The sequence below is a fragment of the Pinus tabuliformis genome, chromosome 9 (assembly GCF_031772625.1).
Source record: "Pinus tabuliformis cultivar Carrire ecotype Pingquan chromosome 9, CPIR1, whole genome shotgun sequence".
Lineage (NCBI taxonomy): Eukaryota > Viridiplantae > Streptophyta > Pinopsida > Pinales > Pinaceae > Pinus > Pinus tabuliformis.
Genome location: NC_142307.1, coordinates 1409903962 through 1409925042, shown reverse-complemented (window position 1 = coordinate 1409925042; position 21081 = coordinate 1409903962). Strand labels below are relative to the sequence as shown.

General features: G+C 40.9%; 1 protein-coding gene across 3 annotated transcripts in view; it reads right to left on the bottom strand.

The window, feature by feature from the left end:
* The window catches only part of LOC149153829 (MATE efflux family protein), a 131277-nt gene that overhangs the window by 39957 nt on the left and 70239 nt on the right, over positions 1-21081 (bottom strand). For all 3 annotated transcript variants that reach the window (XM_089440230.1, XM_089440231.1, XM_089440229.1), the window contains 3 exons: positions 8981-9116; positions 3676-3772; positions 3295-3395 (listed from right to left, as the gene is read on the bottom strand). In XM_089440230.1, the coding sequence (XP_089296356.1) occupies positions 3295-3395; positions 3676-3772; positions 8981-9116 (334 nt within the window). The remainder of the gene's footprint in view (positions 1-3294; positions 3396-3675; positions 3773-8980; positions 9117-21081) is intronic.

The following is a 21081-nucleotide window of genomic DNA, read 5'->3' as shown; positions in this document are numbered from 1 at the left end:
GACATGAAAACATGCATATTTTTGCATAAATCAAGATAGATATGGCATCCATGATTCCATTGTAGTTACTTACTAGTACAACAATCATCTATATTCTAGCTATTACAAACATACATCAAATTTTTAAGCATATTATAAAACATAAAACATTTAAGCATATTATAAAACATAAAACATAGAGCATATTATGATTTATCTAGCAAGTGAGCAACTGTCAACATTTGTCATGTCCAAAATTCAAATAATAATGTTTACAAAATATGTCACTTGGTCACCGCCAAGCCAAAAAGGTTCAAAATTCAAATTCACAAGTCTACAAGTCTAATGAGTAATCTATGACAAAAAGAAGTAGATTGTGAATATATCTACTAATCTCTCCTCCTTCCACCACGAATAGAACGTGATGGTGGGCCTCCACGTGGTGGCAATGAAGAAGATGGTCCCTGTGTAAGTCGTGGCACTGGAACTGATGAAGAAGAACCCCCTGCTGTTGGTGTTGAACCATGGAACCTAGGAACCAAGGGACCAGATGGGGGTGGGGGTGGTGGCATATCAACACGGTCATCATCATCCTAGAATCGCTCAAAAAATTCATGCAAAAAAAAAAAAACACTAGTTAACAAAAAAATTAAAAACATGAATTAGAGAAATGCTTTATAAGGGAAAATTGGAAAATTCATACCACAATGGACATACCTGGATAAGAGCATCCTCTAATTGCTCTAGTCGCAACACTCCATCCTCCAAATTGGGCTCCTCTGGATTCTTGTCCCAAGTCAACAAGTCTTTATTAGACTTTGCATCTTCACAGTAATGGGACAACAATCGCAAGTTGTAATGAACATAAACCAAGCTCTCTGCCCGGTCTAAACTCAACCTGTTCCTTTTAACACTGTGGATGAAAGAATAAGAGCTCCAACACCTCTCTGCAGAAGAAGTGTTTACCACCTGTGATAGCACCCGCAATGCCAAACTCTGTAGAAGTGGAGTACCCCCTCCATGCATGTTCCACCACTCAAGAGCAGAAAAATGCTCTCGATCTTGAATTGCATGCATGCTCCCAAATGGACCAGTGTTGAGCGTATAGTTGCTCACCTGTCTCCGTACCAATGCAGCCTCCTCATCATCAGGGATTAATCTACTCAATGCAGCCATATATTTTTCGTGAACCTCTCTATCTTGGTGTGGTTTTTTCCTGCTTCCCCCCCCAGGTGCTGGTTTTGAAAGCCATGATGGATGATAGTATTTAGGTGTCAAAACATATGCTAATGCATGCAATGGAATATTTAGCATTTCCCATCGGTTTTGCACCTCTACACGAATATAATTGTACAAGGTGGTATCTCTAGGCTCAACAATGTCTTTAATCTGCCCCAACATGTCTTTAATCTGAACTTACCTCTTTAGCTCTTGTAGATGAAGTCCTCCAAGCTCTTGCTCCAAGCTCCTCCTCCTTCTCCTAGCTCCTCCTTCTTCACTCCTCCAAGCTCTCCTCTCTTCTCCTCTCCTTTCCTCTCTTCTCTTCTCCTCTCCTCTCTTCTCTTCTCCAACTCTCATAAACTCAAAGTGAGAAAATGAGAAGAGAATGGGGGCTTTATTCTTTTCTAAAGTCACCCTAAACTCACCCTAAACTCACCCTAACCCACCCCCTCATGCTTAGTTAAGTTAAATTTTAAAAGAAATTAAAAAAAAATTATGTTTATTTTGCTGCCCCGCGGGTTGCGCCCGGGTTGCGTGCGGGTTGCGCCCGGGTGGCGTGCGGGTGGCGTGCGCTTCCGGGCAGGTTGCGTGGCGCAACCTCTTGCCCGAATCGCCTTCCGAAGCGCGATTCCGGGGGCAACGCAACCTAAATGGCAGGAATCGTTTTTAAAAATAGGAATCGCGCCACCTAAAATTCGGAATCGCGCTTCGCCTGGAGATTCCGGAACGATTCCGTACGGGTCGCGATTCCGGCTTTGGATCCGGGGGGGGCGATTCCTGCAACTATGGTCTGCGCAATCACTGGAGGGCCTGCATGGGTGACGCAGAGAGGCCCAGTGCTGACGTAGAGAGGCAGGAGCTGATGTAGAGGATCTAGGAGCTACGCAGAGGACAGCTAGCCTGACACTGAGACTGGGATAAGTTCTGGAGAATTTTTCTCTCTGTTGGGTAAACCAGTTTGGCACCCAATTGTACTGAAGAATTGCTGAACAAAAAAATCCTCCCTTGCTGCACCGGTTTTCCCACATTAGGTTTTTCCAGGGATTGTTTTCCAAAATATCTGTGTCGATGTGTTGATTCTTGTGCATGTGTTTGTTTCTGTATTATGGTGTGATCTCTGTAGCAGAATTTATTTTAATGTTTACTAAAGGATTTTCATAAATAACTTATTGGAAAATAAGTAGGTAAAATAAATCAGTTGTTGCAGTGATAGAATTTTCACACCAACCGCCAGTTGCAATAAGATCGATGCATTTCTGACATGCAGGGATTTCAGTTGCTCTCCCACAGGAAATTAATATTATGCTAAAAAAATAATATCCCTTTTTGGACTCTTTAGCTAACACCTATTTGGGTAAGGTATAAAAAGACTGTCTTCTTATATCAGGACTAACAAAGGTCATATGCACCTTTCGATCTTATTAGGCACCTTTTGTCATGGTTGAAAAATCTTGCTCTCTGATAGTGCAAAATACAGAGATTATCAGGGTTTTTTTTTCAAAAAATTGCATATGGCTATATTTCAGAAGCATTTAACAAGCTTTTGAATTCAACTAGCCCAATTGTATGTGTTCCACAGGAGCACCTTGAAACTTACCTGAAAAGAAATTCACTTATCAAAGATAGTTCAAACTAGGCAATTATTAGCTTGGTTAGAAATTTATGACACCTTTTCAGTCCTGAAGCCATTCAAGGTGGTCAGTCTCTTTCACTACATGCTACTCTCCATGCAAACATTTCTTAGTTACTGCAATTTTTAAAGATCAAGTACCCAGTATATTGGTGCCTGCAGGACTGGATTGCTAGTTATTGTGACATTTTGATCTTTTGGATATACTTTTCGTTAACTTCTGGATGTTAGTTAACATACTTATCAGTATCATGAATCGCATCACCATAGCAAAGTTCAAAATTTTCCAGAAGGTATGTGTAATTTAAAATGTTGAAGATCATTGTAGGATTAACAATTACAAAAAACAAAAAAAATAGAGAACCCAGCTATTGTCATTACTAAGAAAGCATATGAATTAAACAAGTATTTGAGTGAAAGCTTCATGTCCTAGCTTGCTTCTAGAATTCTCAGTAGCATCTTACCACTTTTGAAAAAGTGACCAAATCGTAGGTCACTGATTTTTGGTGGTAAAAGCACAACTCGCTTGTGCAATTTCCACAAAAGAATATAAGCAATAAGATACCTGCAATTCAGAGCACACTAATATCAATATCTGGAAGTGCAGATGATGAATATGACGTTTTCACCATCTTCTCTTCCTTTGACACAACAAAAGTAATGGATTGTACAAGACCATAGAAATTATTCTCCAAGTGATAGCAATGTTCAAACATAAAATCCAAAGCATGAATATGTTTTTTGCATGAAACATATATTTCCAGGTTATCCAGCAAAATTATTTTATTCTCCAGTCTCCACCATATAAAGAATCATATGGAGTGCAATATACAATTGCCACATACTGAGATAGAACATGGGCAACGGCTGCGCCACTAACTCCAAGTCTAAGAAGAAATATAAGAACTGGATCCAAAATAATATTGGATATATCACCTGCCACTGAAACCAATGCCACATAGATGAATCAGAACTCTAGAATACAGGCTCACAAAAGTAAAACAGATAAGTAAAGATTGGAGAAGTATTAAAATAAGAAAACAGACCAGAAGAAAAATTATTATTTGTAATCTCCTTCCAAATATCAGCATCTAGTACAATATTTTCAGCGTGAGTTTAAGCTACTTCTCAAGACTTTATGTTGTTTGTGCTGTTCCTAATTCCTGTTTTAATCAATTAATTATTAGAACATCTTTCTTCTTTGTTACATCACAGAACTATTATTGTGTGAAATCGCAAGTGGTAATACAGACTTAAACTTGTTTAAGTGAACTTGCTATCCATTCAGTTCCTTTGTTCTCACATTTACATTCACAATGAGCATGTCTTCCCATAACTGCTTTACTAGTTATTATATTTACATGTTACTTTCTCAATGTAGAATTCCATCCATTCATCATGAAAGCAACTAATAGCCTCTAATTTGAAACCTCAAATATTGTGGTTCCTGTCTTCTTTCAAGCTTCCATTACCCCTTTCAATGTTATTATTCATTCACTACTTCCTCTAAATCTAGGTCTTGTAGAATATTCAAATCTTGGATTCCAATTGTCACAAGGCTTGCCAAACAACATCCTTGGACTTCCACAACTAACAGCTATACCTAAGTTTAGCGTTAAACATATAGGAATGAAGGCATATACCATAGATATAAGATCAGTTTCAAAACTATGTTATGGGTTTGTTAAAGCTGATATTAAAGGATTTAAATTTGAAAGGATATCTTGAAGGAGTGTCAATGTATATCTTATTACTGTCTACATGGCTCTGTAAGTGAAATCAAACTCTTTTTTCTTGATTTTCTCAAAAAATAGCTTAATTAAAGGGCATTGGTAGTGTATTTAGTTGGAGTGCAGAGTTAATGTTGCTTAGACCAGGTTGTGCAAATTTCAATCTGCAAAGTTCTGTTGGATGATTTGCAATAGCAACACCATTACTACTACACACATTATTGATCGGAGTATATCTTGCAGAATGGTGCTATCCCTGTCACATGAGAAATATCGTTTGTGACTGATAGGATTTTGTATCATTTTTCAGCTGCTTTTGATATTTTGCTGATCTAACTTGGAGGAAAGTAATGTGATTGTATTATTATAAACTGCCATGCTCTTAGTCTAGAAGCAAGGAAAGAACTCATATCACAGCTTGTATGATTTCTTCCAATGGCAATTCTGTTCAATACATCCATAATTGTGTTCATTTTTTTTAAAGATGAGAACTTCCAGAGATAATAAAGATCCTTAAATATTTAACACACAATACAAGAAGTTGTCAGACAAAGGAGACGTAAGGATAAATGTAATGCTAACAAAACACTAGCTTGCAGCTTTGGGCATCTTCACCTAGGTGTGTCACTTTACATTTGGCTTTGAGCTGAGAATGTAAATATTTTTTAGGAAAACATTGTAGATTTTTGGAGGCTCTGTGCCCTTCAAGAATGACCTCTCTTGTGCGAACAAAGGTTACAAGTGTGGGCGAATTAGGGTTTTGACCCCAATAAAATAGTAACGTGTCCTTAATAAATGTGCAACAAGCCCCTGAAAACTAGAATGCTGCCTCACCCAGCCCAATAGCATACTCTTCAATGTGTAGCAACCTTCTATGTGTGTGCAAAGAAGTCGTCAACGAATAATAGAATAATCTTTGAGCAATCGTTGAAATATTTTCATGAATAACCACTTTGTGTAGAAAATCTGTGATAGGTTAACCCGATAATGCAACATAAATCAAAGCAGAATACTATAACCTATTTCTACTATCAATTTGCGGAAGCTTAAAGATCGAGCTGAACAATATAACCAGAAGAAGAAGAATCAATGGCACAATACACATGAAAATACTTTGGGGAAAGTCTCACATAAAACCCCACACTATTGTATTATCATACATGGTGGAAATACATAGGAATTGTACAAAGCCTTAGCTCTCACAGCTAGCCAGCTCTCAGTACAATCCTCACAGATACTCACAGGCAATCTTGGCTTCTCTCCAGCCTTCCTCTCTGCCCTCCAAGCTCCTATTTCCTTGTGTTGTTCCTTGTGGATGATTAGCCTATTACCAAGTGGAAAAACAAGCCTTCAAAACTGTGCAATCCTCAAGGATGAATCCTTGACTACATGCATGATTTTTCTCCATGAGAAAACACGTGCAACTAATAGTACATTGTCCTTGAACATTAATCTCAACTGGGTCTTTCTCATAATAGACATGCATGAGTTTCTGATGAGGGAATCTTCAATTAACTGGAGTAGCACTAGTTGAGTGCATTAATGCATCAACTGCCTATTAACTCACTATTAGTTCCTCAAACAGTTTGAAACTAATTTAACTGGACTTAATTCAGTAAACTTAGTTAACTAATTACAACTCAAATATAACTCAATCTTATCTCTTTAATTTAAGGGATAACTCTTGCATGATTTCAGAAAGACTTCTAACTTGAATTTCTCCAACTAATTAATTTAAAATTAATTAATTAATTATTTCCAAGTAGTTGTTAAGACTAAATTCGGTTTTAATTCACAATTTAATTCAAGGACGGATTAAATTGGAATATTCTTGTTGCCATATTCCAACACTTTGACAAGGAAAATAATACAACATTACTTGAGTAGGGGTGTGCCCTATAGAAATGTGCCAAGGTGGTAGATCTATGCATACACCTTCATGAATGTGCAAGGGAGTTAATTTCATTAATAATCTTCAAACCATGGGCCAAAACAATCAATTGATTTCCAAAGCCATGTGTTGATTTTCCTAAACCATATGAAAAAGAGGAGGGTGACCAAGGGAAGTGTGAAAAGTGCTAAGTAGGTAGAATGTTACACATGCATGATAGGTCAAAGGTCTTGGGGTCTTTAACAACTTCCCAAAAATAGAAAAGTTCTTCCTCCAATGTGAAATTATCATGTTAAGTTTAACAAAATCAGCTCCTTCAAATAACAATAAAACATGCTCCAAGGTGGCTAAAACTCCTCGAAACCTGCACAAGTGGATAGATCCAATGAATATAAACCTTCTCCACTCCGTCCTATTGAATTTGACCAAATCAACCAAATGAATTCCAAAACCAACCTGATGACCTGTTCACTTAAGCAATAATGTGACCTGCCTCAACATATGTGCATCAAGGTGAGCACTCCATCTAGGGGTTAATATTCATGTTCTACATCATAACACACCCATCAAAGTTTGAACACAACCCAAATGAGCCAGGGTGCTCACACCTCATTATCATAATATTATGAGGCTTAGAAAACCATCGCAAAGCACTCTTTAATTTAATGACCACACCAAGGGGCACTTATTAACACTTGCAACTTAGGGAGACCCTAAAGTTAATGGGCTCCCGCTCCATGAAATGCGCCAAAGGTTAAAAAAATATATCAATGTAAGCAAAGCTCTTCACGAAAATCCAAACATGACAACAATGTTAAAGAAGGGCAGCACACTACGTCATCAAGATATCAACCATTAGAAAGATGCCAACCCATAAATTAGCACATGAACACATCCCATTCAACACCTACTAGCAACACCTCATTATCATAATATTATGATGCTTAGAAAACCATGGCAAAGCACTCTTTAATTTAATGACCACACCATGGAGGCAGTTATTAACACTTGCAACTTAGGGAGACCCTAAAGTTAATGGGTTCCCACTCCATGAAATGCGCCAAAGGTTAAATAAATATATCAATGTAAGCAAAACTCTTCACGAAAATCCAAACATTGACAACAATGTTAAAGAAGGGCAGCACACTACATCAACAAGATATCAATCATTAGGTAGATGCCAACCTATAAATTAGCACATGAGAACATCCCATTCAACACCTATTAGCAACCACCAAACCATCAATTCAATCAAAAGATAGCAGCACCTCTAAGCCTAAGCATACATGTGCCCCAGTCCATCCAACAATTCCATGCTGCAAGCCTGATCCTTGTAATAAAAATCATAGCTGTTGTGATGAAAATCTCAAGTGCAAACTTCATCCAATATGATGGATAATGGGAATAACTCCAAGAAATTGTCACTGAGGCCATTTTTGAAATAATAAGAATAAGTTTGCAGAAATTGGACTACTGCCCAGTTCAGAAGTTGGAGCCCGGGAATGAGCTATCTTGTGTGATGAACTACTCAAGAAATAAGGAGTATTCAAGTAATCCAGCGTCAAGATGAAGGCAGAGCTCCAATAAGTCGAAAGAATTTGACAACCCAAACTCAACGACTGTATTGGGTAACCAAAATAAAGGAATAACACAGAAATCTATTACCCCAGTGGAGTAAGGCAACAGGCAAGTGACATCAACCATAGTTAACCAACAAACTAAGACAGTCAAACCCTGTAAAAAGGAACAACAAAGCAACTGTACAGAAGAACCAACAGACTGGAGAACATGTTACTAGGTTTTGAATCTCTGATTAATGAAATGAACTGAATAGGAGGACAAGGATGAATGTGAATATGTGCACCCACTAGAATGGATGTACTGCTTCACAGATGATAAGGAGAGCACTAACCTAGCAATGACGGCATTGAGAGATGCGTAAAATAGTAGAGGTGTTGTAAAAATTATGATTTTTAGATGCGTAAAATAGTAGAGGTGTTGTAAAAATTATAATTTTTTTCTCTTGAAGGTGTTAACCCAGTAATAAATTATACCAAATTTCTGTATAGTAAGTTAATAACCAGCCATATGAGCACTTAATGAATGTGTATTAGCTGTGTTTGCAGTCTAGCATATCATAGGTATAGTTGTTAGCATAAACATAGGCTGGGCTTAGGGAACATGTTCATTTCCACAACCTGTCAGAACTTCCTCATAATGAATTTGAGAGAATGTTATTCCTTTAATATAATGCCTTCAAGTTGAATCCTTCACACACGATTCAAACTAGATAAGTTGTCACACAAAACACTTGATATGTCACATGAACAACAGGAAATTTATTCATGAATAGTAGTGATGTTTCAAAAAAGTGTGATTTAGCTAATGGATAAAAGAATGAAAAACTACCATTCTGTTATTGACCAGTCTGCTGATTAAATAACTATGCTAATTAGAAATTAATTGCATGTCCAGCTTTACAGACATGAGAACAATAGCATTTGAAAATATTCTGACTTCTATATTCACCTGTTGCATAAAGAGGAGTTGTTGTGTCCTTAAACCCTCGAAATACACCCTGTGTTGCAAGTGATATAACAACTGCAGGAGCGCCAACTGCACGTAATTTCAGATACTTCGCAGCAGGAAATTTCATGGGTGAATCCTGTCAATGCAAAGAGTTAGATTTTGCCGATCTTTTCTTCTCTCACAATGCAAATACTTCGATATGCATATGTTTTCTGCTGTTTTATTCCAGGGTCAAGATTATTTACCAGAATTTTGATATCGTTTTTCTTTCTGGCCGTTTGCCAATACCTTCAAATGACTAATTATAAGCAAATAAATGGATGGACCTTTGACTCATCCCAACTTGTGAACTAAAAAGTTAAAACCTTTCCAATAACTTCTTCTTTTTGAAAGATAAATACAAAACTCAAACACTACCATACGAAGCATGAGTATTGGATAAAACAAACAATGCAGACAGAATTCTAACAGGCAATTGCAATCCAAATATAAAATAAATGTCAGTAAAAGAAACAGAAACTACAGACAAGGTTCTTCACATACAGGTTATCTCCATAAATAGAACGGTCTGTTACAAACTCAAGTGCAGGGGTACTACTCTCAGGTGTTGGGAAATCCGTACCCACTGTTTCCCCTCACCCGCACCCAGGAACATCATACGAAGCATGAAATGCTCCATTAGGGAACAGCTCTGGAAGATTTGGGACCATCATGGAAGCACTTCTGCCAGGGTGTGGCTGCTCCTAAGTTGTGTTTCCTGGGTGTACCCAGTGGCCAAGAGCACACAGAAGATACTTGACTGTCAAAGAGCATTCGGCACAGGAGCATTTCTGTTGGATTTGGCTGCTCCTAACCATGTTTCCTAGGTGTACCTACTGGCTGTGACTTGTGAGTGCACAGAAGTTCTCTGACTGGACACCCCAACCTTGTGGGGATTAAAAACCTAGGGAAAAACCACCAAAATTGCCACCAACGCCCCCTAACTCAACCCTAGTTCAGATTGAGAGTAGTAATTAAAAAAACAAAAAATCATTGCAAAGCTCAGGGATGTGTTTGCATTTGCAAAGCCACACAGGACACAAAAATTGGCAGAATTCATGGCACAGATAAAAGTAATGAAGCTTATTATCCCGAGCTAGAAAGTAGTTTACCAGCGCCATTTTCTGCCAACACTGAATTTGAGTGTGTAATCTCTAACACATAGAGTCGTATGTAATGGCCATTGGGTGGTAACAGAACATAGATTGGAATGCTCTTTTGACCCTATCAGATTGATTCATACACTCTACAGAGAATGTACATGTGGCTTGCCAGAGAGGCATTGTGCAAGAGCCATTTATTTATTCTAACCATAGGCCCAAAATCCAACATGCACAAAAGGGAGTAATATGACCTTGAGTTGTCTGAAAAGGGCTCATTATTCTCTTTCGGTTAGAAATTGTTTTCATGCACTATATAAAAAATTGTTTTGCAGCATTTCAACACATATTAATATTCATGCACCATTGTTCTACATATTTTTATAATGTGAAATGCATAAATGTATATCAAATAGTTACATGCAGATTTGGAACATTGGTATCATATAGTTGATTTCAAATATCAAATATAATGTACGCATGTATGTAGATTTTTTTTTTCACAGATACATGTCTATATATTCCATACGAGGAATATACATGTTCCAACCATTACATCAAAGTTCATCATGTCACTTGCGGGAATTGAACCTGGGTAGGGAGGTTCCCACTCATTCCTCCCAACCACCCAAGATAACCCCAATTGACCATGTATGCATGTTATATAGTTAAACACTTATTTAAATTTTAAACATTTTTCTAATAATATAATATTGTCAATCCCAACCTGCCATTTCCTACAAATTTAAACGCAAAGCTTCTCACCATATTGAACATCAGTACACACATTCTGGACATTCCCACATTCTAGAAACTTGTGCAACATACATTAAAAAAGAATCTATGATTGACATAGAGAAACTATATCCGTGTTTGTTCAGTGTTTTAAGAAGTTCAAATTTAATGGAAAGAAATAGTATCTTGTTTTTCAGAAAGACAGATAAATGGCATTCATCCAAGAATCTCAGAATGAGTTAAATAGTAGAAGAGAAACGTTAAGCATTACAATTGCAGGAGAAATGCATTTGAAAGAAGATAAATATTGAGTTGTAACCTGCCCAAAGAAGGTATACTAACATCAGTAACCTAGGCTTGACACTACATACATTACTGGGTATATACTATAGACTATGAGTTCTAACACCCTTGCATATAAAGAGAAAATTAAAAAAGAAGGGAATTATGTCAACGGCCAAAATAGTATTGTTGAATAAATCACGGTTGAGAATAGCATGGACAGGTGCATGATGCATCCCCCACCTAGGTCTAACACTATAACATGAGAATAGGAAAGGCTAGAAATATCTTGAGAACATGAACTGAAACTTGAAAATAGAATTAGTGAATGAGCATACAACTTGAAAAGATATTGCACAAGATGATAATTGTTACCACTCAATTTAGCAAGGGTTCCTAAGGGACTACTACTAGATCAAGTGGCAACAATGGGACAAGGACAAATGTCACCTCAGTCAATGTCCCCTGCTCTTTACGGACTTTCATCGATCGGAGGAGCCCTGGTATGAGGGAAATCACTATGAATAGTAAGTCAATGATTGGATAGGTAGTGATTTCTAGAGCCCATTCATAGGAGGGACTCAAATGATGGGGTATACTTGCTTTAGAAGCAAGGCGTGGGGCCAGGGTTGCGGGGAAGCGCCCCCACCCCCCTCGAACTCGCTCTTGGAGCACGCTCCGCTCGGGAGCGGTTTGGGAGTGACATCGAGAGCGCACTCCCTTAAAAAAAAATCTCCCTGATTTTTCAGGAGCGAACAAGGGAGCAGTCAAGGAGCGGTCACTCCCTAACCGCTCCCATTCGGTCCCGGAGCGATTTTTTTAGGAGGGATCTAAACTCTAATCTAGCATTTGTGTTTTTTATATGTTCATTGTTAAATGAAAATGTTGTCTTCTCTCTTTCAAGTTTCCCATTCCCATTCCTCCATTTTATTGTAGGCAAGAAACTATAACTCCACCAAAGTTCAAAGAATCAAAACTTCAAACATCATGGCTATATGGCTTGGCATTCTCTTGATGTTGGTTCCTTTTTTGTTATTATGGTGTTGGAGAGTAGAAGGAGGAGGGTTGATGAAGAGGATGAAGAAGTGGGTAGTGGTGGATTTGAAAATCCTAGAGAGGAGGAGTACCTTGGTGAGGAGGAGGAGGAGAGTGGAGATGATGAGGGCACAAAAACCAAATCAAACCAAACCCCATTGTGGAAATATGTTTCTAGGCCTGAAGGAGGGAAAGGGGGTGGAACCACTAAATTTACATGCCTCCATTGCAAAAAGACTTACACAGGTTCATACACCCATGCCAGAAAGCATCTTTGTGGGAAAATGCCATGGGATGGAAATAAACAAATAGGGATCAACACTTGTAGAAGTGTGTCACAACATCAAAGAACCAAATACATAGGGAAGAGGAGGAAGCCCAATACAAATCTAAAAGATCAAAGGGTGACTTTGAACATGACACCACTAGCCCACAATCACATAGACTAAGAACTCCATCCACATCCTCCCATGGCAATGGATATGGAGGCATAGGAACAAACATCACTTTAAGGCATATAACCATATCAAATTTCTTTGACGAAGGGTGTAGGAATGATGTGGATTCAAAAATTTATCGGTTTCTCTATGCATCTGGGATACCATTCAATGTTCTTCGCTCACCTTATTGGTATGAAATGGTTTCTGCCATTAATGATGCTTGTTACCTACTCCCTGTGGGTAATATGCATAGGAGAAATTTTTTTCTCCTAGATGGTCCTCAGTCGGCAGCCCCTTGCAGCCACCAAATAGCTTGATGTGCAATTGTCTCCACCACCTGAGCCAACCATGTGATCCCTCACCCATCTGTTATGATCGTATGTTTGAGGGTGGGCATCCCGACCGCGAAGGGATGGCTTTTCATTGGTATAGTTGAGTAATTTTCCTTACTTATCATGGACACTTTTGGGCATGGATTGGTGGTGGATTCGGCGGAACGAGTGGGCTAGGTTTGTACTCTTGTCTCCTCTGCTCGATTTGGTGGTTACCTTTGTATCCTAGTCCCGTGGGATCTCCTTTACTGACCATTAGCTTTAGGGTTGGCACTACATGGGAAATCCCTATTTTGGTTGTGGTCTCAATTCCTGACACCATATACATTACTCTCTTCCACTCATTTTATCCCCATTCATCTCTTTTCCCATCTGGGTCCACATGGGTCCACTGCGTCCACATAGGGTTAGCCTCCCCCTCCCCTTGTCAACACCTTGGGTCGGGCCTGGAACAATTCCCTGGAGGTTGATGGAGCTAAAAAGAAAAAAAAAAGCATAATTTGGCCACTATCAACAAGAAATGTACCAAAAAATGCAAAAGATGGTCGAGACATACAAATTTAGCATGTGGGAAAAAGTTAAACATGAGCTCTACCCCTTAGTTATGATAATCACCCTAGTTCCTATGGGCCCTAGATGAGCCCCCTCCACATTAAGGAACCCATGATTGCCCCAACCCCTGGTGGGCAATGAAATGCCCCACCTTAAAAGGGGGTACCTACTGCTATATCCTACCCATCATGCTCTCATCCCCTAGAGCCCCGTGCAGTTATGAAGAAAAACCAAAGGAAAAAGGCATATGAAGAAGGGTGTAAACACAAAGGTCGGGGTAACTCATGCACCATGATTTGATCCCTCCTACGCTCATATACCCAAGTGTGGACTTCCCTTATTACAGTTACTCTTGTGCCATGGCATGTGGCTTGGAGCATTCCCCTGGCCCCCACTTTGTTCCATCACTATATCATTTGCCACCTACCACCTGATGGATGTACCATGGACATGTCACCCCCTTTAAAGGTTGAAACCACCTAATAGTGTCTTTGATTAAACCCCCTTGTTGAGCCTGGAGACACTTGTACATGACAAAGCCCATTATGGAAGGGCATGCCACCATGAAGTGCCCCATTGATTCGATGACTTGTAACTCTTTTACTTGATTATTCTAATGATTTGTTGTATTGGAGGGCAAGGGGACACATTGGATCTTATGCAAGATTGCGGGTAGGTCTCGATTTGGGGCTTGGTCTCTCTATACGGGGTCCTAGCCCTCCAGAGGGCCACATTGGTATTTGTAGGGTGAGCGTTGAGAGCCATGGGCCTCTACCATAGCAGAAATTACTTCATGGATCCCCAACACCGCTCATTGATTGCTCGTGTTCCACCTTTTGGATGAGAATGATGCACCTGGTTCACCATGCCCAGCCTGCTCCACACTTGCACCATACACTAGGCAAATATCCCGGGGTCCAGATGCGGATGTGTCTCACTACAGAAGACAAAGGGAGGGCTTATGTCATCATCCTAGCCCTTACAGATGGTTTACATGTTGATTTTTGTAGCTTGGGAGGTACTCCAAGCCTTGAGGATCAAGGGTTTGGAGGAACGAGCTCCACAAGTGGCCTTGTGAGCTTGAAACCCAAGTTTGGGGTTTTGCACCCATCGATGTTGGGGACAAAACTATGGAGAGATTTCAACATGTGATGGATGAGGATGATAGTGCTCGTCGAGATAAATCTGACACATTGAAAATCATCTGGTTCTGAGTTGTCATTGAAGAGTTATGAATTTTTTAAGTTTGTGTGTGGGCTTATGACACAAGGTTAAGGTCAACTTAGTGGTTAAGTGATTTTATGGCAGCCCACATAGTTAATTCGTTGTAGCCACTTGATGCCTATAAACATAGGTCAAGTGCGAGGCAGTTAGAGACATCTCAAGTGCATTGATCATCATAGAATACATCTGAAATTGGACAGCGAGATTTAGGAAGGACGGAGTGGACAAGGAGTACTGTTTTGGATCTGTTTAGGGTGCGAGTTTTCTGAGTTACATGGCCACAGGTCAGAGGCTTGAAACAAGGGTAGTTTGGATGTGTTTTGGCTAGTTTTGGAGCACACCAAAGGTGCCGATCCTAACCGCATTTCAGAGGTGAGTTTGGGTGAATTTTGTGCATGTTTTCATGGAGTTTTTGTCACTGTTTTGGGCCGCAGAGAAAGGCTGCTTCAGCAGCGAGTTTTGGTGATTGTTTGTGAGGACCGAGAGGGCTAGTAAGACCCTCTCTCCTAGCCACAGACATCTAAAGGAAGCCGCAGCCCAAACAGTGATGATCCCTTGTGTTAGAAGGCCGCAACCTTTGCTGAAGCAGATCCATGAGTTGCAGGGGGTCTAGAGAAGGAGCCTTAAGCCCTAAAGCAATGCAGTGTGGCCTAGAAAAGGCAGCAAAGGTTGGTTGTTGGTTGGATAAGGGAATGCAGTAATTTGGGCAGTGATTTGGGGTTGCTGTTGTGTGCCCTAACCAGTCCTGTGAATGCACAGATCCCAAGGCAAGGAGGCAGCAACAGTATACTGCGGATGTCTTCTTGACTGATGGAGGTGGATGGTGTCCTTGGAGAGGCAGATTTGAGGAGTCAGTTAGCAGCCATGTGGAAGGATCTCCATAGGTGTTGTATGCCCTAACTAGGAGCAGATGCTACAGCAGGATTGATCAGTTGTGCTCTGTTGGAGGGCAGCGTGAGAGTGAACCAAATGTGGACATTGGATTGGATATTTAAGTATGTTGGAGGACAGCGTGATAGTGCCCAAGTTGGATGTTATGCTCTTAACCTGCAAGACGATACTAGAATACCAAATATGCGAAGAAATATACCCAGAAATTGAACAATGAGATATAACAAGAAGTATTTTATTATTCAGAAAGCAACATTCACTTGCCTCTTCGAGGGGGCAACCTCCAATAGAGCTGAGCTCAATTACAAAATAAGACACAATGCTCCTCGAGGGGAGTCTCTATCCTTTATATAGGATTCATACATGCAATACCATGGGGCAATACCATGGTTCTTATTAATACCATCTATCTAATACCATGGCCCATTTGCAACTAACTGTGGTCCTTTCATTAAATGCGGGTTAACCACTTACAATTATTAATATGGGCTTTATTGTCTCTATAACTATGACTCGATCCTATTACATAAATAAGGGGGTTAGGGTTGGACCCTAACATGCCCTCCCCCATAAGAATAGCCTTGTCCTCAAGGTTGAACCTATAGAAACTGCTGAAGGATAGTAGCTGGTTCACAGGTTGCATCTTCTGGAGAGGTATCTTTCCACTTGACGAGGACTTCCTTGATTGTGCGACCACGCAGGTGTCGTTCTCGTGTGTCAAGAACCTATTCAGGTTGGAGCCAGATTAATCCTTCTTCATCCACTTCAGATAGATTGGTTTGAATTCTGCAATGGTTCCCAATCACTTTCTTGAGGCATGAGACATGGAAGACTGGACGGATTTTTGCGGTGGGTGCAAAGCTAGCTTGTAGGCGACTTCTCCAATGCGCTAAAGTACCTGATACGGTCCGTAGAATTTTGGAGATAATTTCTGAAAACCCTTGTCTTTGAGTGATGTTTGCTTATATGGTTGCAGCCTCAAAAATACCTGATCCCCTTCTTGAAATTGGCGTTCTAAGCGAAGTTGATCTGCCTGTTGCTTCATGCGGTTCTGGGCTTGATGAAGATTCTCTCTAAGATGGGCCAACATGGTTGTGCGGTTCTGTAGGAGTTGATCCACTGCTTGTACCTTTGAGCATCCCTTGATATAAGAAGTAGGGGAAGGAGGGAGTTGACGATAAACTGCTTCATATGGAGACATTTTGGTGGTGGCATGATAGTTGGTGTTATACCACCATTCGGCTAGAGGTAACCACTGTACCCATAGATGTTGCTTTTCTAAAGTGAAACACCTAAGGTAGGTCTCCACACATTTGTTGACTGCTTCAGTTTGACCATCAGTTTGTGGATGATAGGCAGTACTGACTTGTAGTTGGGTACCTTGTAGCCGGAAGAGTTCCTGCCAAAAGTTACTAGTGAAGATCGGGTCACGATCAGACACAATGGAAGTGGGCATGCCATGCAATTTGAAAATCTGATCCATGAAATATTGAGCGACCAAATTCGGTGTAAAAGGGTGGGGTAGGGCACAAAAATGAGCATACTTAGAAAGTCTGTCCACAACCACCATGATGACTGACTTGTTTCCTGACTTTGGAAGACCCGTAATGAAATCCATAGAAACCTCCGTCCAGATTGAGGTCGGGATGGGCAATGGTTGTAATGTGCCTGGGGATTTGACTGTTTCTCCTTTGTGGCGCTGACAGACGTCACATTCAGCTACAAAAGTAAGAATGTCCTTTTTCATGCCTATCCAAAAAAATGATCTTCGAGTGCGAGCATACGTCTTCTGAAAGCCTAAATGTCCTGCAATGGGAGATGAGTGCAACTCTACCAAAATGCGACTTTTGAGGGTGGATGTTGGTGATATTACGACTCTGTCCTTGTAGCGAAGAATCTCATCTTGCCACAGGTAGCCCGTTGTGGAATTTGGATCCGCCTGCAATTGATTAATGAGTTGGGAGAGCCAAGGATGTGAAAGCCACTCCTTGCGAGCCTCTTCAATCCAATCTGGAATGGGAAGGGAAATTGCGAGCAGGGTACTTTCCTCCTTAAATTGGCGAGATAACGCATCTGCTACAAAATTTTCGCGCCCTTTCTTGCAAATTATCTCATAATCATATCCCAACATTTTGGCGAGCCATTTATTTTGTTGTGGTGAGGATAGGCGTTGCTCCAAAAAATATTTAAGGTTTTGATGGTCTGTGCGGATTTGGAAACGTCACCCTGATAAATATGGTCGCCAGGTATCTACTGCATGTAAGATGGCCATCATCTCCTTCTCATAGGTAGATTTTCCCAGATTCTTCCCACTTAGTTGTTGGCTCGTGAAGGCCAAGGGTCGACCTTCTTGGATTAAGACCGCCCCAATACCCGTACCAGAAGCATCACATTCAATCACAAAAGATTTGGTGAAGTCGGGTAGTGCTAAGACTGGAGTAGAACACATGGCATGTTTGAGAGCTGTAAAGGCCTGTTGTGCTTCCTCATTCCAGAGGAATGAATTTTTCTTGAGGAGTTGACTGAGGGGCCTAGCAATGCGACCATAATTGCGGACAAATTTGCGATAGTAGCCTATGAGACCCAAATATCCTCTCAGGCTCTTCAAGGTCTTTGGTTGAGGCCAATCTTGCATTGCCTGGATCTTTTTGGGGTCCACCCTCACACCTTCACGCCCCACAATGTGGCCCAAATACTCAACTTCTTCCATGCCAAAAGAGCACTTGGACATCTTGACAAATAATTTATGCTTGCGGAGCAGGGGCAAGACCAGATCTACATGCTGAAGATGTGTGGTCCAGGTGCGACTGTAGATGAGGATGTCATCAAAGAAAACAAGGACAAATTTTCTGAGATATGGTTTGAGCAGGTGGCTCATAAGGCTCTGAAAAGTGGATGGGGCATTACAAAGACCGAATGGCATGACCAGGAACTCATAATGGCCTTCATGAGTTCGGAAAGCAGTCTTTGGAATGTCTGCTTCTTTCATGGGAATTTGGTGGTAGCCCGAGCAAAGGTCGAGCTTAGTAAAGAATTGAGCCCCATGTAGTTCATCCAGCAAATCATCGACAACCAGGATGGGAAATTTATCTTTGACTGTCAACTTATTAAAGGCCCTGAAGTCTGGACACATACGCCATTCCCCTTCTTTCTTGAGCACCATAACCATCGGCGATGAATAAGGACTAATGCTAGGACAAATGACACCTGCTTCCAAGAGTTCCTTGATTATTTTTTCAATTTCATTCTTTTGGGCGAACGGATATCTATATGGGTGCATATTTGGTGGTTGGGCCCCTGGGACCAAAGTAATGCTATGATCATGTTCCCCTCTCGAGGGTGGAAGCTCATGAGGCTTATCAAAGACTGGCAAATGGTTGTTTAAGATCTGTTGCATCTCAGGGTGAATATGAAGAGAATTGGGTTAGAAGGCCTGGATGGCATTAAATTGGGCTATAACTCCATGGTGGCCCCTTTTTAACAATTTTTCCATCTGATGTGAGCTGATGATAGAGGGAGCTCTCGCCTGGAGTCCGTGGAGGGTATGTGTGTGGTTTTTCTGCTTAAAGCTCATATATAACTCCTGGAAATCCATTGTGATTGGGCCAAGTGTGCGAAGCCATTCAGCACCTAGGACAATGTCGCACCCTCCCATGTGTATGGCAAACATGTGGGCCTTTAACTGATAATCCCCCATTTGAAGTTTGACATTTTCACATCGGCCTTCACATTTCATTGTCCCCCCATCAGCAATTTGGACCTAGAAGTTAGAAACTACTCGAACAAAACAATGCACTGCTTCCGCGACTCTTTGATGGATAAAATTATGTGTACTACCAATATCAATCAAGACTACTACTAGGCGATGCTTAATAAAACCTCTGATTTTGAGAGTTTGGGGCGAAGAAATTCCTGCCAAAGCATGCAACGAGATAACTGGTTCTTCTGGTACATTGTCCTGCTGGTTGTCCTCTTCTTCCTCTTCTGGTTCCTCAAGTGGTGGGGCTTCCTCCGATGAGCTGTGATCAGTAGCATCAATTTGAAAGAATTTGGGCTCCTTGCATTTATGCCCGGGGGAGTATTTCTCATCACAGTAGTAACATAATCCTTGCTTTCTTCTTTCTGCCATTTCTGCTGGTGACACCTTTTGAACCTTGAGTGTTTGGGTAGTGCTTTGAGCCTGTGGGGGGCGACCCTTGGTGATGAAATTTGGGCAATTGGATTGGGCCGCTAACGCACATTCTACTTCACGAGCTATCCTGCAAGCATGCAACCATGAGCTAGGGTGGTGCAGTCGGACGTGGGCTTGTATGGCTTCTTTGAGACCACTGACAAAACATTCCACGTAGAACTCATCGTGTAGACCTCCAGTGCGGAAAGCTAAGGCTTCAAAGGCGGCAATATATTCGTTCATTGTTCTTGTCTGTCGGAGCTTAGTGAGACGACCCAAAAAATCAGATTCATGGTCAAAGCGATCCATAAGAGCTTTTTTGAATGTCTCCCAAGTCAAGGGCCTTCCATAGCAACGTTGATGCCATTGCCACCATTGCCATCTTTCATTGTCCAAGTACATGATACCCACACTAAGCTGAGTCGCATTATCCAGGATGTAATTCAGTGTGAAATATTGCTCCATTTGTGCTATCCATGCGGCCGGGTGAGAGCCATCAAATTTATACATGTCCAGCTTGGGTGGTCGCGGATGGGATTGTTGGTGGGTGCCAAAGAGGTGAAGAGACTGGCTAGACTCACCCTCAATGTTTTCATTGCCAATATATGCCTCCTCGTGTGCCTCCACCTTGCCCTTAGAGAGTGTTGCATTTAAGTTATGCAGCTGCAACACGACCTCTTTCAATTGTGATTCAAGGTTGTCCATCCTCTCATTCGCCATAGCTTGAGCTCTAGTTTGTACCATGCACCGATCTGATGTACTTGAAATTTGGGACCGCCCAATTTTTTATTTTTTTTGGCACTAACAATTGAATGGTACCACCTTGCTCAACTCGTCGTCTTGATTCTTATGGGCTAAGTCACCAATATTCCGAATGGAGTTTTACTCCTTGCTTAGGAATACTACAGTAGCCGAATCTCAGAAATGTCAATGCTGCCAAAAGTCCTGCGAAAATCACACCCAGGTATAGGAACCCACACCACTACTCAGATCTGAATGGTGGATCTGATTGTTGCGACGGACACAGAGCCCAAACTGCTAGATCTGGATGGCGGATCTGATGGATCTGAGAGATCTGAATGGCTGATCTGATAGATCTAAACGGCGGCACTGATTGCTGCTGCGGATCTGATGGTTCTGATAGATCTGAACGACGGAACTGATTGTTGCTGCTGTGACAAAACCCCACTTGTGAGATCTAATCTGGCAAAGATTATGCGCGATCCAGAGATAGAGAAGGGAACAATGGTCTCCAGGAGTGTCAGGTGCTACAGATCGCAATATACATAAGGGTCTGACA